General features: G+C 54.3%; 1 protein-coding gene across 1 annotated transcript in view; it reads left to right on the plus strand.

Moving 5' to 3' along the window:
* cdh13 (cadherin 13, H-cadherin (heart)) overlaps positions 1–17,500 on the plus strand; it is a gene marked incomplete at both ends in the record, with an annotated part of 224,134 nt that overhangs the window by 58,338 nt on the left and 148,296 nt on the right. The window contains one exon of the mRNA XM_084451438.1: positions 418–570. Coding sequence (XP_084307564.1) covers positions 418–570 — 153 coding nt within the window. The remainder of the gene's footprint in view (positions 1–417; positions 571–17,500) is intronic.

The raw sequence follows: 17,500 nt of genomic DNA on the forward strand, positions 1-17,500 counted from the left end.
CTGACACTGCGGGGTGTTTATAAGACTGACTGGACACTGTGGGGTGTGTATAAGACTGACTGGACACTGTCCAGACACTGCGGGGTGTGTATAAGCCTGACTGAACACTGCGGGGTGTGTATTAGACTGACTGGACACTGCGGGGTGTGTATAAGCCTGACTGGACACTGCGGGGTGTGTATAAGACTGACTGGACACTGCGGGGTGTGTATAAGTCTGACTGGACACTGCGGGGTGTGTATAAGACTGACTGGACACTGCGGGGTGTGTATAAGTCTGACTGGACACTGCGGGGTGTGTATTAGACTGACTGGACACTGCGGGGTGTGTATAAGACTGACTGGACACTGCGGGGTGTGTATGAGACTGACTGGACACTGCGGGGTGTGGATAAGCCTGACTGGACCCTTCCTCCAGGTGACCTCTCTGGACATGAAGGAGGACCATGTGTTCCGTCTGACGGGCCCTGGGGCCGACCAGGCGCCCAGGGGCGTGTTCACCATCGACAGGAGGACGGGAGAGCTGTCCGTCAGCCGCTCCCTGGACAGAGAGGCCATCGACTACTACCAGGTTAGTACCCGCTATGTGTGTGTGTGTGCGTGTGTGTGTGTGCGTGTGCGTGCGCGTGTGCGTGTGCATATCTGTCATGTTTCTCCTGCCATGGCGCGGTGTTTCCTGGGTCCGGGGTGCCTGTAGAGGAGCCTGAGGGAAATGCATGGGTCCTCAGGGTAAATAACCTGCCCCTAAAGCATCATTACCACAATGACTCACATCTTCACGCCTGGATATTCTTTATAGCAGCACTTCGCCCAATAGAGGCTATCATTAGAAAAGATACAGTATGAATGCTCTTCTAACTCACTGTCTCTAGTGGAGGGGGAGAGAGGGGGAGAGAGAGGGAGAGAGAGGAGAGAGGGAGAGAGAGAGAGAGAGGGGAGAGGGAGAGAGAGCATGAGAGAGCGAGGGGGGGGGGGAGAGAGTGAGAGAAGGGAGAGAGAGAGAGAGTGAGACAGAGAGAGGGGGGGGAGGGAGAGAGAGAGAGAGACACAGACAGAGGAAAAGGGAGAGAGAGAGAGGGAGAGAGAGAGAGAGAGCGAGGGAGAGGGAGGGAGGGAGAAAGGGAGAGGGGGAGGGCGAGCGAGAGAGGGGGAGGGAGGGAGGGAGAGAGAGAGAGGGGGAGGGAGGGAGAGCGAGAGAGGGGGAGGGAGGGAGGGAGGGAGAGAGAGAGAGGGGGAGGGAGGGAGAGAGAGAGAGAGAGAGAGATGGCGAGAGAGGGAGAGAGGGAGAGGGAGGGAGGGAGGGAGGGAGGGAGGGAGGGAGGGAGGGAGGGAGGGAGGGAGGGAGGGAGGGCGAGCGAGAGAGGGAGGGCGAGCGAGCGAGAGAGAGGCAGGCTGTTTCTCATGTTAGTTCTCTCTGAAGCTCTTTGATTGGGCAGACAGGCCCTGGCAGCTCTTTGATTGGGCAGACAGGCCCTGGCAGCTCTTTGATTGGGCAGACAGGCCCTGGCAGCTCTTTGATTGGGCAGACAGGCCCTGGCAGCTCTTTGATTGGGCAGACAGGCCCTGGCAGCTCTTTGATTGGGCAGACAGGCCCTGGCAGCTCTTTGATTGGGCAGACAGGCCCTGGCAGCATCTGAGGACAGGCTGGCTGCTCTCCTGTGTGACGGCGTTAGAACTTCCCCGGGATAAAAGTCTGTTAGACTTCTGTTTGACAATCTGAAGACTCCTGCCTCGGGACGACAGCTCAGATAACATTTCCCTTGAAGAGAGAGAGAGAGAGAGAGAGAGAGAGAGAGAGAGAGAGAGAGAGAGAGAGAGAGAGAGAGGGAAGGAGAGACAGATATATGAAGAGAGGTAGACAGAGAGAAAGAGAGAGGGGGGGGTGAGAGAGAGAGAGGGGGGGCGAGAGAGGAATGGAAAGGAGGAAGAGCAAGATGGGATGAGAGTGAATTCAAGTTCTAAAAAGCTTGTATAGGACAGCATCAGAAGGAGAGCAGCCATCCATCATCAGGAGCAGGAGAAGGGGAGAGGGCAGCCCTCCATCATCATAAGGAGCAGGAGAAGGGGAGAGGGCAGCCCTCCATCATAAGGAGCAGGTGAAGGGGAGAGGGCAGCCCTCCTCCATCATAAGGAGCAGGAGAAGGGGAGAGGGCAGCCCTCCTCCATCATAAGGAGCAGGAGAAGGGGAGAGAGCAGCCCTCCTCCATCATAAGGAGCAGGAGCAGGGGAGAGAGCAGCCCTCCTCCATCATAAGGAGCAGGAGCAGGGGAGAGAGCAGCCCTCCTCCATCATAAGGAGCAGGAGCAGGGGAGAGGGCAGCCCTCCTCCATCATAAGGAGCAGGGGAGAGGGGAGAGAGCAGCCCTCCTCCATCATAAGGAGCAGGAGCAGGGGAGAGGGGAGAGAGCAGCCCTCCTCCATCATAAGTAGCAGGAGCAGGGGAGAGGGCAGCCCTCCTCCATCATAAGGAGCAGGAGAAGGGGAGAGGGGAGAGGGCAGCCCTCCTCCATCATAAGGAGCAGGAGAAGGGGAGAGGGGAGAGAGCAGCCCTCCTTCATCATAAGGAGCAGGAGAAGGGGAGAGGGGAGAGGACGCAGAAGAGATGGAGGAGACGGGGAGGGCAGGTGAGAGGGGCGTGGGAGGGGGGGCAGGTTGGGAGGGGGGGCAGGTTGGGAGGGGGGGCAGGTTGGCCGAAGCTTTGAGCCATGCACGCGACCTCAATTCTCACATTCCTCTGCGGACGGAGCAGTTGAAAGTCTTTCTCTGGCGAACCCGGACGAGTCCCTGCGGCTCCCTACGTGGGAGGGGTCAGGGGTCAGGGGTCGTCTGACCGCCGGTCCGTCTCTCGGAGAGCGTGAGATGCCTCGTGGCGTGTTCATGACTGTGACCCGCGGTGGAGACAGGTTTCTGTTGTTGTGTGAGTGGCGGAGTGATGAAGGCTGCTGTCAGGAGACTCAACGCTCATCATGACCTGCTGACACTCCAACAGTAACTAACGTTGCACTGTTAACATCTGCTCCTAACAACTACTCGCTATTTCTGACAAGCACGCGTGAGAGCGCACGCACACACACACACACACACACACACACACGCAAGCACACACACACACACACACACACACACACACACACACACACACACACACACACACACACACACACACACACACACACACACAGGAGACAGGCTCCTGCCCTATGGGCCACTAGGCTCAAGAACCATTGGTTCTCAAGGCTACTTACCTTTTACCTGCCTTACTGTCACTTAGATTACACCCCTAAACATGTATTTAGCCAGTGTTAGCATTTAAATCTCTTTTAGTCTAAATACGTCTATCCCAAAACCCTGCGGTCCATGGTTTATCCCAAACCCTCCCAAAACCCTCCGGTCCCTGGTCTAACCCAAACCCTCCAGTCCCTGGTCTATCCCCAACCCTCCGGTCCCTGGTCTAACCCAAACCCTCCGGTCCCTGGTCCGTCGCCCCGCCCACCAGGCCATCTACCGCCAGTGTTGTGAGTGTGTCTGGAGCGTGAGAGCAGTGTTTGTCTGGAGCGTGAGAGCAGTGTGTGAGTGTGTGTCTGGAGCGTGAGAGCAGTGTGTGAGTGTGTCTGGAGCGTGAGAGCAGTGTGTGAGTGTGTCTGGAGCGTGAGAGCAGTGTGTGAGTGTGTGTCTGGAGCGTGAGAGCAGTGTTGTGAGAGTGTGTCTGGAGCGTGAGAGCAGTGTTGTGAGTGTGTGTCTGGAGCGTGAGAGCAGTGTTGTGAGTGTGTCTGGAGCGTGAGAGCAGTGTGTGAGAGTGTGTCTGGAGCGTGAGAGCAGTGTTGTGAGTGTGTCTGGAGCGTGAGAGCAGTGTTGTGAGAGTGTGTCTGGAGCGTGAGAGCAGTGTTGTGAGTGTGTTTGGAGCGTGAGAGCAGTGTTGTGAGTGTGTGTCTGGAGCGTGAGAGCAGTGTTGTGAGTGTGTCTGGAGCGTGAGAGCAGTGTTGTGAGTGTGTGTCTGGAGCGTGAGAGCAGTGTGTGAGTGTGTGTCTGGAGCGTGAGAGCAGTGTTGTGAGTGTGTGTCTGGAGCGTGAGAGCAGTGTGTGAGTGTGTGTCTGGAGCGTGAGAGCAGTGTGTGAGTGTGTCTGGAGCGTGAGAGCAGTGGTGTGAGTGTGTCTGGAGCGTGAGAGCAGTGTGTGAGTGTGTGTCTGGAGCGTGAGAGCAGTGTGTGAGTGTGTGTCTGGAGCGTGAGAGCAGTGTGTGAGTGTGTCTGGAGCGTGAGAGCAGTGTTGTGAGAGTGTGTCTGGAGCGTGAGAGCAGTGTGTGAGTGTGTCTGGAGCGTGAGAGCAGTGTGTGAGTGTGTGTCTGGAGCGTGAGAGCAGTGTGTGTCTGGAGCGTGAGAGCAGTGTTGTGAGAGTGTGTCTGGAGCGTGAGAGCAGTGTGTGAGTGTGTGTCTGGAGCGTGAGAGCAGTGTTGTGAGTGTGTCTGGAGCGTGAGAGCAGTGTTGTGAGTGTGTCTGGAGCGTGAGAGCAGTGTGTGAGTGTGTCTGGAGCGTGAGAGCAGTGTGTGAGTGTGTCTGGAGCGTGAGAGCAGTGTTGTGAGTGTGTGTCTGGAGCGTGAGAGCAGTGTGTGAGTGTGTCTGGAGCGTGAGAACAGTGTTGTGAGTGTTTGTCTGGAGCGTGAGAGCAGTGTTGTGAGAGTGTGTCTGGAGCGTGAGAGCAGTGTTGTGAGTGTGTCTGGAGCGTGAGAGCAGTGTGTGAGAGTGTGTCTGGAGCGTGAGAGCAGTGTGTGAGTGTGTCTGGAGCGTGAGAGCAGTGTTGTGAGTGTGTGTCTGGAGCGTGAGAGCAGTGTGTGAGTGTGTGTCTGGAGCGTGAGAGCAGTGTTGTGAGTGTGTCTGGAGCGTGAGAGCAGTGTTGTGAGTGTGTCTGGAGCGTGAGAGCAGTGTTGTGAGAGTGTGTCTGGAGCGTGAGAGCAGTGTTGTGAGTGTGTGTCTGGAGCGTGAGAGCAGTGTGTGAGTGTGTGTCTGGAGCGTGAGAGCAGTGTGTGAGTGTGTCTGGAGCGTGAGAGCAGTGTGTGAGTGTGTGTCTGGAGCGTGAGAGCAGTGTGTGAGTGTGTCTGGAGCGTGAGAGCAGTGTTGTGAGAGTGTGTCTGGAGCGTGAGAGCAGTGTTGTGAGAGTGTGTCTGGAGCGTGAGAGCAGTGTTGTGAGTGTGTCTGGAGCGTGAGAGCAGTGTTGTGAGAGTGTGTCTGGAGCGTGAGAGCAGTGTTGTGAGTGTATGTCTGGAGCGTGAGAGCAGTGTGTGAGTGTGTGTCTGGAGCGTGAGAGCAGTGTTTGTCTGGAGCGTGAGAGCAGTGTGTTAACTGCATGAGCAGGTAGAGCGTGGGCCTTCTCTCCCAGCAGGGCGTGAGCCCATTGCCTGGCATGTGAGAGGAGGCCTCGCTCATAATGGCCGCTCCCCCTGGTCTCTGAGTGATCTGAAAGGCTCCTCCATTCTGCTTGGTTTGCTCGGCCGCTGTGTAAAAGAGAACGGGGAACTGGGGACAGAAGAGAGCTGCTGCAGCTCCAGATTGTCCAGTATGTTCTGGTGGGCTTGGTTCTGTTCTTCTGGGCAGGGCTGGGTGGTTCTGTTCTGTTCTTCTGGGAAGGGCTGGGTGGTTCTGTTCTGTTCTTCTTGGCAGGACTGAGTGGTTCTGTTCTGTTCTGTTCTTCTGGGCAGGGCTGGGTGGTTCTGTTCTGTTCTGTTCTGTTGGGCAGGGCTGGGTGGTTCTGTTCTGTTCTGTTGGGCAGGGCCGGGTGGTTCTGTTCTGTTCTGCTCTGCTGGGCAGGGCTGGGTGGTTCTGTTCTGCTCTGCTGGGAAGGGCCGGGTGGTTCTGTTCTGTTCTGCTCTGCTGGGCAGGGCTGGGTGGTTCTGTTCTGTTCTGTTCTGTTCTGCTGGGCAGGGCTGGGTGGTTCTGTTCTGTTCTGTTCTGTTCTGCTGGGCAGGGCTGGGTGGTTCTGTTCTGTTCTGTTCTGTTGGGCAGGGCCGGGTGGTTCTGTTCTGTTCTGTTCTGTTGGGCAGGGCTGGGTGGTTCTGTTCTGTTCTGTTCTGTTGGGCAGGGCTGGGTGGTTCTGTTCTGTTCTGCTGGGCAGGGCTGGGTGGTTCTGTTCTGTTCTGTTCTGTTGGGCAGGGCTGGGTGGTTCTGTTCTGTTCTGTTGGGCAGGGCTGGGTGGTTCTGTTCTGTTCTGTTCTGCTGGGCAGGGCTGGGTGGTTCTGTTCTGTTCTGTTCTGTTGGGCAGGGCTGGGTGGTTCTGTTCTGTTCTGTTCTGCTGGGCAGGGCTGGAGCTGGCCAGAGTTCTGGTGAGTTCTGGTGAGCCGGGTCAGAGTTCTGGTGAGCCGGCCAGACTGACGTGTGAGAGAAACAGAATGTGAGCTCTGCCAGATGGTCACACGCAGCTAACTCCCTCCCTCTCCTTCCAACCTTCCCCTCTCTCTTCACCCCCTCCCCCCTTCTCTCTCTCTCTCTCTCTCTCTCTCTCTCATTCTCTCTCTCTCTCTCTCTCTCTCTCTCCCTCCTCTCTCCCTACTCGCTGGCTTGTAGGGAGTCTCTCTATGTGGTGTGTGTGTGTGTATGTGGTGTGTGGGTCTCTCTATGTGGTGTGGTGTGTGTGTATGTGGTGTGTGTGTGTGTGTGTGGGTGTGCATGTTTGTATTTGTGTTTAGAGTACAAGCGAGCAAGTATTGAGGTGCCTACATTGATTCTGCAGGACCGAGGCTGTTTTGGACTGATGACAGATTATTCCAGCTGTAGCAGAGAGCGAAAGAGGACCAGGATGTCAATGGTTCTCTGGCCTGAGGAAAGATTATAATCTAACACCAATGATGATGCTCATTATGGCTCATTATGGTCTGCCTGTGACTAGTTATGGGCATTACTTCCTCTTTAATAGTTCTGAACCCACAAACCCTCCACAGTGCTGAAATACTCCCACTGACATACACACTCATACACAGAAACACACACACAGAAACACACACACATGAACACACACGCACACACACACACACACACACACACACACACACACACACACATATACACATACAGTGCACACAAACACACATGAAAACACACATGGGTAGACAGGCTGGCATGCACACACAAACACACACACACACACACACTACATCACATGCACACACACTTGTGTGCCTCATCCCTACAGGCAATGTGGAGCTTTCCACATTATCCAATACCCAATCAGTGGGGTGCAGAAACACTTAGGCCAATCATAGCTCAGAATGAGGGACCACCAGACAGCACTTCCTGTTTAAACCCGCCAGCTGAGTGTTATTGATGGCGTCGCTCATTCGGACACCCTCCCTGCTAGCGCTGGACCTCTGCTAGCGCTGGACCTCTGCTAGGGCCAGACAGGACACCCTCCCTGCTAGCGCTGGACCTCTGCTAGGGCCAGACAGGACACCCTCCCTGCTAGCGCTGGACCTCTGCTAGGGCCAGACAGGACACCCTCCCTGCTAGCGCTGGACCTCTGCTAGGGCCAGACAGGACACCCTCCCTGCTAGACCTGGACCTCTGCTAGGGCCAGGCAGGACACCCTCCCTGCTAGCGCTGGACCCTAACCTTAACCCTAACCCACATACAGGACATCCTCAGCAACAGTGTCTCATGATGCTCTGGAGATGGAACATGAAATATTCAGAGGTTCGATTAAAATCTGTCAGCCCAAAGTGAACCCGGGGGCGGGGGTGCTGTCCTCCGGCTCCCCCGCGCTCCGCCGGGCCCTGGTGCCGTTAGTCCGATGTGTGCGGAGACACGGCGTGAGATGTTTCATGATGACTTGAGACGGGAGTCCTTCATGTAAAATTAATTTCCTCAGGACCCGAACAAAAAATAATCTTGACAGTTCATGGAAGGTGAGACGCGCACGGACAGACACACACACACACACACCTACACACACACACACACCTACACACACACACACACACACACACACACACACACCTACACACACACACACACACACACCTACACACACCTACACACACACACACACACACACACACACACACACACACTCACACTTACACACACACACACCTACACACACACACACACACCTACACACACACACACACACCCCTACACACACACACACACACACCTACACACACACACCTACACACACACACACAAACACACACACCTTCACACACAAACACACACCTACTGACTAAAGTGTGGATCAGTACAGGCCCTCCAGACAACTTTAGCTCCATAACTTGTTTTTATGAGCACATTCACACCGGGCCATCCTGCCTTTACATGGGAACATTAGCCAAGGTTGTATTGATAACCCTCCCCAGCGTTTAATGATGATTGATTGTGATTGGCTTGGCGAGTGCTCCACATTTCATCAAGGTTACCGAATATCCACATATTTAACTTTGCAGTCGGAGATGATGAGATGAATATTCTGACAGGATATATGAATATTCAGCACAGTGTTTATTTATATTATGGTCGGATGCCTCAATGCTAAGCAGACCAATTAATTGATTGTCACCTTGAGAACATTAGATACGTGATTTAACCGAGGTGACGCTGTGACGACGGAGATAAGGATTAAAAGCGAATCAGGACTCAACCTAACATCCGAGTAAATATTTGTATGTGCCTGTTTAATCTGAAACCCACAGGAGCAGACCAGGGCACATGTTGAGCAAGATTTAATGTCAAAACATTAGTTTCTTATTAAGCCCAATTAGGGTGAAAACGAATACTAACAAGCTGTAAATCAAGGGAATGGAGAAAAAGAGAGAGAGAGAGAGAGAGAGAGAGGGAGAGACGGAGAGAGGGGGAGAGAGAGATGGAGACAGAGACAGAGACAGAGAGAGGGGAGAGAGAGAGAGAGAGAAAGAGAGGGAGACAGGGAGAGGGAGACAGTGAGGGAGAGAGGGAGACAGGGAGATGGAGAGAGGGAGACAGAGAGAGGGGAGAGGGAGAGAGACAGAGAGAGAGGGAGACAGAGGGAGACAGTGAGGGAGAAAGGGAGACGGAGAGAGATGGAGAGAGTGGGAGAGATGAAGAGAGAGAGCGTTTGGAAGTACAGCTGGCTTTTCTCTGAAGTCTCTTGGTCCATCAGCCTGTGAGTATCGGTAGACGGCTCCCTCCAGTCAGTCTGCTGTCTCTGACGGGCGTTCTGGGGGCCGTCTCTGTCCCTCTGCCCCCAACAGGCCCTGTCACATCCTGCCCCAACACAGGCCCTGTCCCATCCTGCCCTCCAACACAGGCCCTGTCACATCCTGCCTCCAACACAGGCCCTGTCACATCCTGCCCTCCAACACAGGCCCTGTTACATCCTGCCCTCCAACACAGGCCCTGTCACATCCTGCCCCAACACAGGCCCTGTCCCATCCTGCCCTCCAACACAGGCCCTGTCCCATCCTGCCCTCCAACACAGGCCCTGTCACATCCTGCCCCACACAGGCCCTGTCACATCCTGCCCTCCAACACAGGCCCTGTCACATCCTGCCCCAACACAGGCCCTGTCACATCCTGCCCCAACACAGGCCCTGTCACATCCTGGCAAACTGTCACCAGAGGGGGCTCCCTGGAGGCCATGCAGGCTGCCCTGACACACACACGCACACACACACACACACGCACACGCACACGCACACGCACACATACACACACACACACACATACACACACACACAAACACATCCAAACACGCACACACGCACACGCACACACACACACACGCACACACACGCACACACACACACACACACGCACACACACACACACACACACACACACAAACACGAACACACGCACACATACACAATAATACACACTCACTCACTCACTCACTCACTCACTCACTCACTCACTCACCCACTCACTCACTCACTCACTCACTCACTCACTCACTCACTCACTCACTCACTCACTCACTCACTCACTCACTCACTCACCCACTCACTCACTCACTCATGTCCTGTCAGCTCTTCAGTGAAGGATAACAGGTGGATTTGTAAAGTCCTTCAATCCTCCACTTTCCTATTTGATAAATCCTTCTCAGTCCTAAACTTTCCTATTTGCAAACATGCAGAAATATACATTTGCATACAGTACAACTCTAATCTTGCGTATGGCTGCTGTGCACATGGACGCATAGAGAATTATTATGCTTAATCAACCTCTACAGATGCTGTGTGTGTGTGTGTGTGCGTGTGTGTGCGTGTGTGTGTGTGTGTGTGTGTGTGTGTGCGTGTTTGTGTGTGTGCGTTTGGGCGTGTGTGTGTCTGTTTGTGTGTGTGAGTGTGTGTGTGTGTGCGTGCGTGCGTGTGTGTGTGTGTGTGTGTGTGTGTGTGAGTGCGTGCGTGTGTGTGTGTGTGTGTGTGTGTGTGTGTGTGTGTGTGCGTGTGCGTGCGTGCGGGAGGGAGGGAGGATGTTGTGATTAATCCTGCAGGTGCTGACTGAGGTCCAGGAGGGGGGTGATAAGACAGGAAGCAGAGATGGTGGACAGTCAGTCAGTCTGGGCATCGAATGGCCGTGTGTGTGTGTGCGTGCGTGCGTGCGTGCGTGCGTGCGTGCGTGCGTGCGTGTGTGTGTGTGTGTGTGTGTGTGCGTGCGTGTGCGTGCCTGCGTGCGTGTGTGAACAAACCCCCCCCCCCGTGGTCCAGTCCATTCAGGCCTGGCCGTGCGGACCTGGGCCTGGGAGGCGGAGCCTGTAGCCCAATCGCCCGCGGCGGTTCTGCTCGGCTGCCTGGTAATTTCCTGGACCTCAGGGAGCGCTGCCTCGCTGGCCTGCACACACACAACACCCCCTCTGAGCCTCTGTGTGTCCTTGAGATAACACCCTCCATGCCCCCTACTACACACAACACCCCCTCTGAGCCTCTGTGTGTGTCCTTGAGATAACACCCTCCATGCCCCCTACAACACACAACACAACCATATAGAAAAGAAATACACACACACACCTACAATGTTCCCTTGACTTCCCATTCCCCACCATGCTGCTCACCCCTCTGCCCCCCTGCCCAATCCCATAATAGCCCTCTCAGTCTATAGAACAGGAGGTAAACATGTTAATAGCCTGACGCGCTTCGCATAACCAGCTGCTGGTCTCGTGGCCCTGTCTAGGCAGACCTGGGATTGGGCTACCAGCAAAAAAAAAAGTGCTTTTTTTTTTTTTTCCTCTTGCTTTTTCTTGTGTCATATTACGAAAGTAGAACCCAGTTAAAGGTACCCAATGTCGTTTTTGACCACTAGTATGCGCTCTAGAGCAAATTTGAGAAGGTGGTCCCCGAATATCGCGTACTACGTCATTGCATCAATACGCAGAGCACATAATAGTGATGTTTCACACATCTTTGTTGTTTTCAAAACATTAGCTAAATTCCTCTCCTCTCCTCTCCTCTCCTCTCCTCTCCTCTCCTCTCCTCTCCTCTCCTCTCCTCTCCTCTCCTCTACCCTCTTCACTCCCCTCCCCTCTCCTCTCTCCTCCCCTCTCCGTTATCAACCACACAGACAGACATGGAGGAGACGACAGGATGCAGATAGGGAGGAGGCAGCAGACAGGCATGTGAGAGAGAGAGAGAGAGAGAGAGAGAGAGAGAGAGAGAGAGATAAAAAAAAAAGCTATAAGCCGCCTTTACACTATTGCGGAAAGATGACTCCTGTTACCGCAATCCTCACCCTGGTGGACACCCCGTACCACCCCTGTGGACACCCGTACCACCCTGGTGGACACCCCGTACCACCCTGGTGGACACCCCGTACCACCCTGGTGGACACCCCGTACCACCCTGTGGACACCCCGTACCACCCTGGTGGACACCCCGTACCACCCTGGTGGACACCCCGTACCACCCTGTGGACACCCCGTACCACCCTGTGGACACCCCGTACCACCCTGGTGGACACCCCGTACCACCAATGGACACCCCGTACCACCGTACACCATCCCAGAAACTTTCAGATGCGGGGAATTGAAACTGCCGGACGATACGTACTATATTAAAAGGTTACAGACTTTGTAGCAAAATGTGTCTGTGGAATATTTTATTACCCAGCTATCTTAGTTACACCAATATTGAACTATTTTGACAGCTTTGGCTCACTGTGGCTCAGTGTTATTGAGGTGGCTCAGTGTTATTGAGGTGGCTCAGTGTTATTGAGGTGGCGCAGTGTTATTGAGGTGGCTCAGTCCTCTCTCCCTCTAGGTTGGTTAGTTATTGAGGTGGCTCAGTGTTATTGAGGTGGCTCAGTGTTATTGAGGTGGCTCAGTGTTATTGAGGTGGCTCAGTCCTCTCTCCCTCTAGGTGGGTTAGTTATTGAGGTGGCTCAGTGTTATTGAGTGGCTCAGTGTTATTGAGGTGGCTCAGTGTTATTGAGGTGGCTCAGTGTTATTGAGGTGGCTCAGTCCTCTCTCCCTCTAGGTGGCTCAGTTTTATTGAGGTGGCTCAGTGTTATTGAGGTGGCTTAAGTGTTATTGAGGTGGCTCAAGTGTTATTGAGGTGGCTCAGTGTTATTGAGGTGGCTCAGTGTTATTGAGGTGGCTCAGTGTTATTGAGGTGGCTCAGTCCTCTCTCCCTCTAGGTGGGTTAGTTATTGAGGTGGCTCAGTGTTATTGAGGTGGCTCAAGTGTTATTGAGGTGGTTCAGTGTTATTGAGGTGGCTCAGTGTTATTGAGGTGGCTCAAGTGTTATTGAGGTGGCTCAGTCCTCTCTCCCTCTAGGTGGCTCAGTGTTATTGAGGTGGCTCAGTGTTATTGAGGTGGCTCAGTGTTATTGAGGTGGCTCAGTCCTCTCTCCCTCTAGGTGGCTCAGTGTTATTGAGGTGGCTCAGTGTTATTGAGGTGGCTCAGTGTTATTGAGGTGGCTCAGTGTTATTGAGGTGGCTCAGTGTTATTGAGCTGGCTCAGTGTTATTGAGGTGGCTCAGTGTTATTGAGGTGGCTCAGTCCTCTCTCCCTCTAGGTGGGAATATCAAGCGAGCAGCAGGAATCAGCTGGGCGGTGGGTTGTCCCTGGCAACGTGACGGGGAGAGATGAGAGTCAGAGCCGAGGCGAAAGGCAGAGGGTTTCTCTCTCCTCGCCGCCCTGTTCACTCTTTCCACACATTCTCTGTCCTTTATCCTTATCTCTCTTTCTTTATCTCTCTCTCTAAAGACACTGGCTTATTTTATTTCCTCAAGATCCATCTTCACATTGATGTCATAATGAATCAGCTGATCTCTTTTTCTACACATTTTTCACGTGTTTAAGTATTCACGCATTGATTTTTGTCTTCAAGGATAATCATTAAAAAAAAGACAAAGAATGTTTCATGTTCTGAATGATTTAGCACATCGATTATTATCAGTGGCTGTTTAATCACAAGGGACAGGGTTGCACATCTAGCCAGGGCAGCGTGGACCTATCACAGAGGAGCTACTGTCTGAGCAGCTAGCCAGGGCAGCGTGGCCCTATCACAGAGGAGCTGCTGTCTGAGCAGCTAGCCAGGGCAGCGTGGACCTATCACAGAGGAGCTACCATCTGAGCAGCTAGCCAGGGCAGCGTGGCCCTATCACAGAGGAGCTGCTGTCTGAGCAGCTAGCCAGGGCAGCGTGGCTCTTTCACAGAGGAGCTACTGTCTGAGCAGCTAGCCAGGGCAGCGTGGACCTCTCACAGAGGAGCTACTGTCTGAGCAGCTAGCCAGGGCAGCGTGGCCCTCTCACAGAGGAGCTACTGTCTGAGCAGCTAGCCAGGGCAGCGTGGCCCTATCACAGAGGAGCTGCTGTCTGAGCAGCTAGCCAGGGCAGCGTGGCTCTTTCACAGAGGAGCTACTGTCTGAGCAGCTAGCCAGGGCAGCGTGGACCTATCACAGAGGAGCTGCTGTCTGAGCAGCTAGCCAGGGCAGCGTGGACCTATCACAGAGGAGCTGCTGTCTGAGCAGCTAGCCAGGGCAGCGTGGACCTATCACAGAGGAGCTGCTGTCTGAGCAGCTAGCCAGGTCATTACAGCCTTCTGTTCATGTTGAACACATGTTCCGTTTCTCAACGCCGCTCTGCTCCAGCTGATCACCTGGGGTCAGGGGTCGGGGTTAAGTGTTCCGGCTGAAGATAGAACAGCATCTCCTCTCTCTCTCTCTCTCTCTCTCTCTCTCTCTCTCTCTCTCTCTCTCATCCTCTCTGTCTCTCTCCCCCAGGGGGTGATGGTGAAAGCACTGAACAAGAAAACACAAGCCTGGTCTAGTTGTTGTTTTAAACCCAAGATGTTCTCTTGCACTGATGGGTTCCAGGCGTCTGTCCACGTGTGAGATGTTCAGAGCTGTGTTGTTCAGAGCTGTGTGATGTTCAGAGCTGTGAGATGTTCAGAGCTGTGTTGTTCAGAGCTGTGTGATGTTCAGAGCTGTGATGTTCAGAGCTGTGGTGTTCAGAGCTGTGGTGTTCAGGACTGTGATGTTCAGAGCTGTGTTGTTCAGAGCTGTGATGTTCAGAGCTGTGATGTTCAGAGCTGTGGTGTTCAGAGCTGTGGTGTTCAGGACTGTGATGTTCAGAGCTGTGTTGTTCAGAGCTGTGAGATGTTCAGAGCTGTGTGATGTTCAGAGCTGTGATGTTCAGAGCTGTGATGTTCAGAGCTGTGAGATGTTCAGAGCTGTGATGTTCAGAGCTGTGAGATGTTCAGAGCTGTGAGATGTTAAGAGCTGTGAGATGTTAAGAGCCGGTTGCTGTTCCCTCAAAGGAGAGAAAGAGAGAACTTGCCCTGGTTCTGCCTTCAGAAATACATCATGAAAGAACAAGGAGCACACCGGTAAATCAACATGCATCAGAGAAGGCCGAGGGCCAAGGCCTCAATAAAACATAAGCCTCTCGCTCACTTGTCTTCTTCACTTACAGTCAAACAGTTTAATGGGACGTTTTGGTACTCGATCCTTGTTCTTCAGGGGATCGCTCGTTACCATCGCAAGTAGAATTAGCTCACTGGGAGAGTTACTGCAAGGGAACGCTTTTACAAGATGTGAAATTTATGAAAAGTTGAAATAGGTCCTTCTAACCAAATGTCGTGCCAACATTATGATGCTGATGTAATCTGTCTGACGATGTCAGTCAGAATCGGATCTGATTCTGAACAGGGGCAGATTCTCCTAACATGGCAGATTCTCCTAACATGGCGGATGTACTGTGTCTTGTTGACCGAGACACGACGGTGAAGTCCTACATACCGATGACAGGTGGGGACTCCAAATTAGTTCCTTTAGTTCTAATCCACATATTCCTTTAGTTCTAATCCATATTCTTTTAGTTCTAATCCATGTTCCTTCAATTCTAATCCACATGTTCCTTTAGTTCTAATCCACATATTCCTTTAGTTCTAATCCGCATATTCCTTTAGTTCTAATCCATGTTCCTTTAGTTCTAATCCATGTTCCTTTAGTTCTAATCCATGTTCCTTTAGGTCTAATCCATGTTCCTTTAGTTCTAATCCATGTTCCTTTAGTTCTAATCCGCATGCTCTTTAGTTCTCTGTTCCCTGCATGCTGTGCAAACCTCTCACTATAGGACCGATCCTGTGAGGTGACACGTCGCTGCGTGCGTTCCCTGTCCAGGAATATGAATAATTCATGTGCACCAATGAAATGAAACAAAAGAACAAAATCTAGTTCCATTCTCCCGTATTTCACAGCAGCTATCTGTGACGGTGTTTCAGGTGGAGATTAAAGCTCACCGTGGATCCCTTGCCTCCCCACGCGCCTCCTCTACCTCCCACGCGCCTCCTTTACCTCCCACGCGCCTCCTTTACCTCCCACGCGCCTCCTCTACCTCCCACGCGCCTCCTTTACCTCCCACGCGCCTCCTCTACCTCCCATGCACCTCCTCTACCTCCCACACGCCTCCTTTACCTCCCACGCGCCTCCTCTACCTCCCACGCGCCTCCTCTACCTCCCACGCGCCTCCTTTACCTCCCACGCGCCTCCTCTACCTCCCACGCGCCTCCTTTACCTCCCACGCGCCTCCTTTACCTCCCACGCGCCTCCTCTACCTCCCACGCGCCTCCTCTACCTCCCACGCGCCTCCTTTACCTCCCACGCGCCTCCTCTACCTCCCACGCGCCTCCTCTACCTCCCACGCGCCTCCTTTACCTCCCACGCGCCTCCTCTACCTCCCACGCGCCTCCTTTACCTCCCACACGCCTCCTTTACCTCCCACGCGCCTCCTCTACCTCCCACGCGCCTCCTCTACCTCCCACGCGCCTCCTTTACCTCCCACGCGCCTCCTCTACCTCCCACGCGCCTCCTTTACCTCCCACGCGCCTCCTCTACCTCCCACACGCCTCCTCTACCTCCCACACGCCTCCTCTACCTCCCACGCGCCTCCTTTACCTCCCACACGCCTCCTCTACCTCCCACACGCCTCCTCTACCTCCCACACGCCTCCTCTACCTTCCACGCGCCTCCTCTACCTCCCACACGCCTCCTCTACCTCCCACGCGCCTCCTCTACCTCCCACACGCCTCCTTTACCTCCCACACGCCTCCTCTACCTCCCACACGCCTCCTCTACCTCCCACGCGCCTCCTCTACCTCCCACGCGCCTCCTCTACCTCCCACACGCCTCCTTTACCTCCCACACGCCTCCTACCTCCCACACGCCTCCTCTCTGCCTCCCTCCTCTCTTCCTCCTCTCTGCCTCCTCTCTGCCTCCTCTCTGCCTCCTCTCTCCCTCCTCTCTCCCTCCTCTCTGCCTCCTCTCTCCCTCCTCTCTCCCTCCTCTCTGCCTCCTCTCTCCCTCCTCTCTCCCTCCTCTCTGCCTCCTCTCTGCCTCCTCTCTGCCTCCTCTCTGCTTCCTCTCTGCCTCCTCTCTGCCTCCTCTCTGCCTCCCTCCTCTCTGCCTCCTCTCTCCCGCCTCTCTCCCTCCTCTCTGCCTCCTCTCTGCCTCCTCTCTGCCTCCTCTCTCCCTCCTCTCTGCCTCCTCTCTCCCTCCTCTCTGCCTCCTCTCTGCTTCCTCTCTGCCTCCTCTCTCCCTCCTCTCTGCCTCCTCTCTCCCTCCTCTCTGCCTCCTCTCTGCTTCCTCTCTGCCTCCTCTCTCCCTCCTCTCTGCCTCCTCTCTCCCTCCTCTCTCCCTCCTCTCTGCCGCCTCTCTCCCTCCTCTCTGCCTCCCTCCTCTCTGCCCTCTCTCCCTCCTCTCTGCCCTCTCTCTGCCTCCTCTCTCCCTCCTCTCTCCCTTCTCTCTCCCTCCTCTCTCACTCCTCTCTCCCTCCTCTCTGCCTCCTCTCTCCCTCCTCTATCCCTCCTCTCTGCCTCCTCTCTGCCTCCTCTCTCCCTCCTCTCTGCCTCCTCTCTCCCTCCTCTATCCCTCCTCTCTCCCTCCTCTCTGCCTCCTCTCTCCCTCCTCTATCCCTCCTCTCTCCCTCCTCTCTGCCTCCTCTCTCCCTCCTCTCTGCCTCCTCTCTCCCTCCTCTCTCCCTCCTCTCTCCCTCCTCTCTCCCTCCTCTCTTCCTCCTCTCTTCCTCCTCTCTTCTTCTCTGCCTCCT

Source organism: Borostomias antarcticus (assembly GCF_949987555.1).
Source record: "Borostomias antarcticus genome assembly, chromosome: 16".
NCBI classification, from domain to species: domain Eukaryota; kingdom Metazoa; phylum Chordata; class Actinopteri; order Stomiiformes; family Stomiidae; genus Borostomias; species Borostomias antarcticus.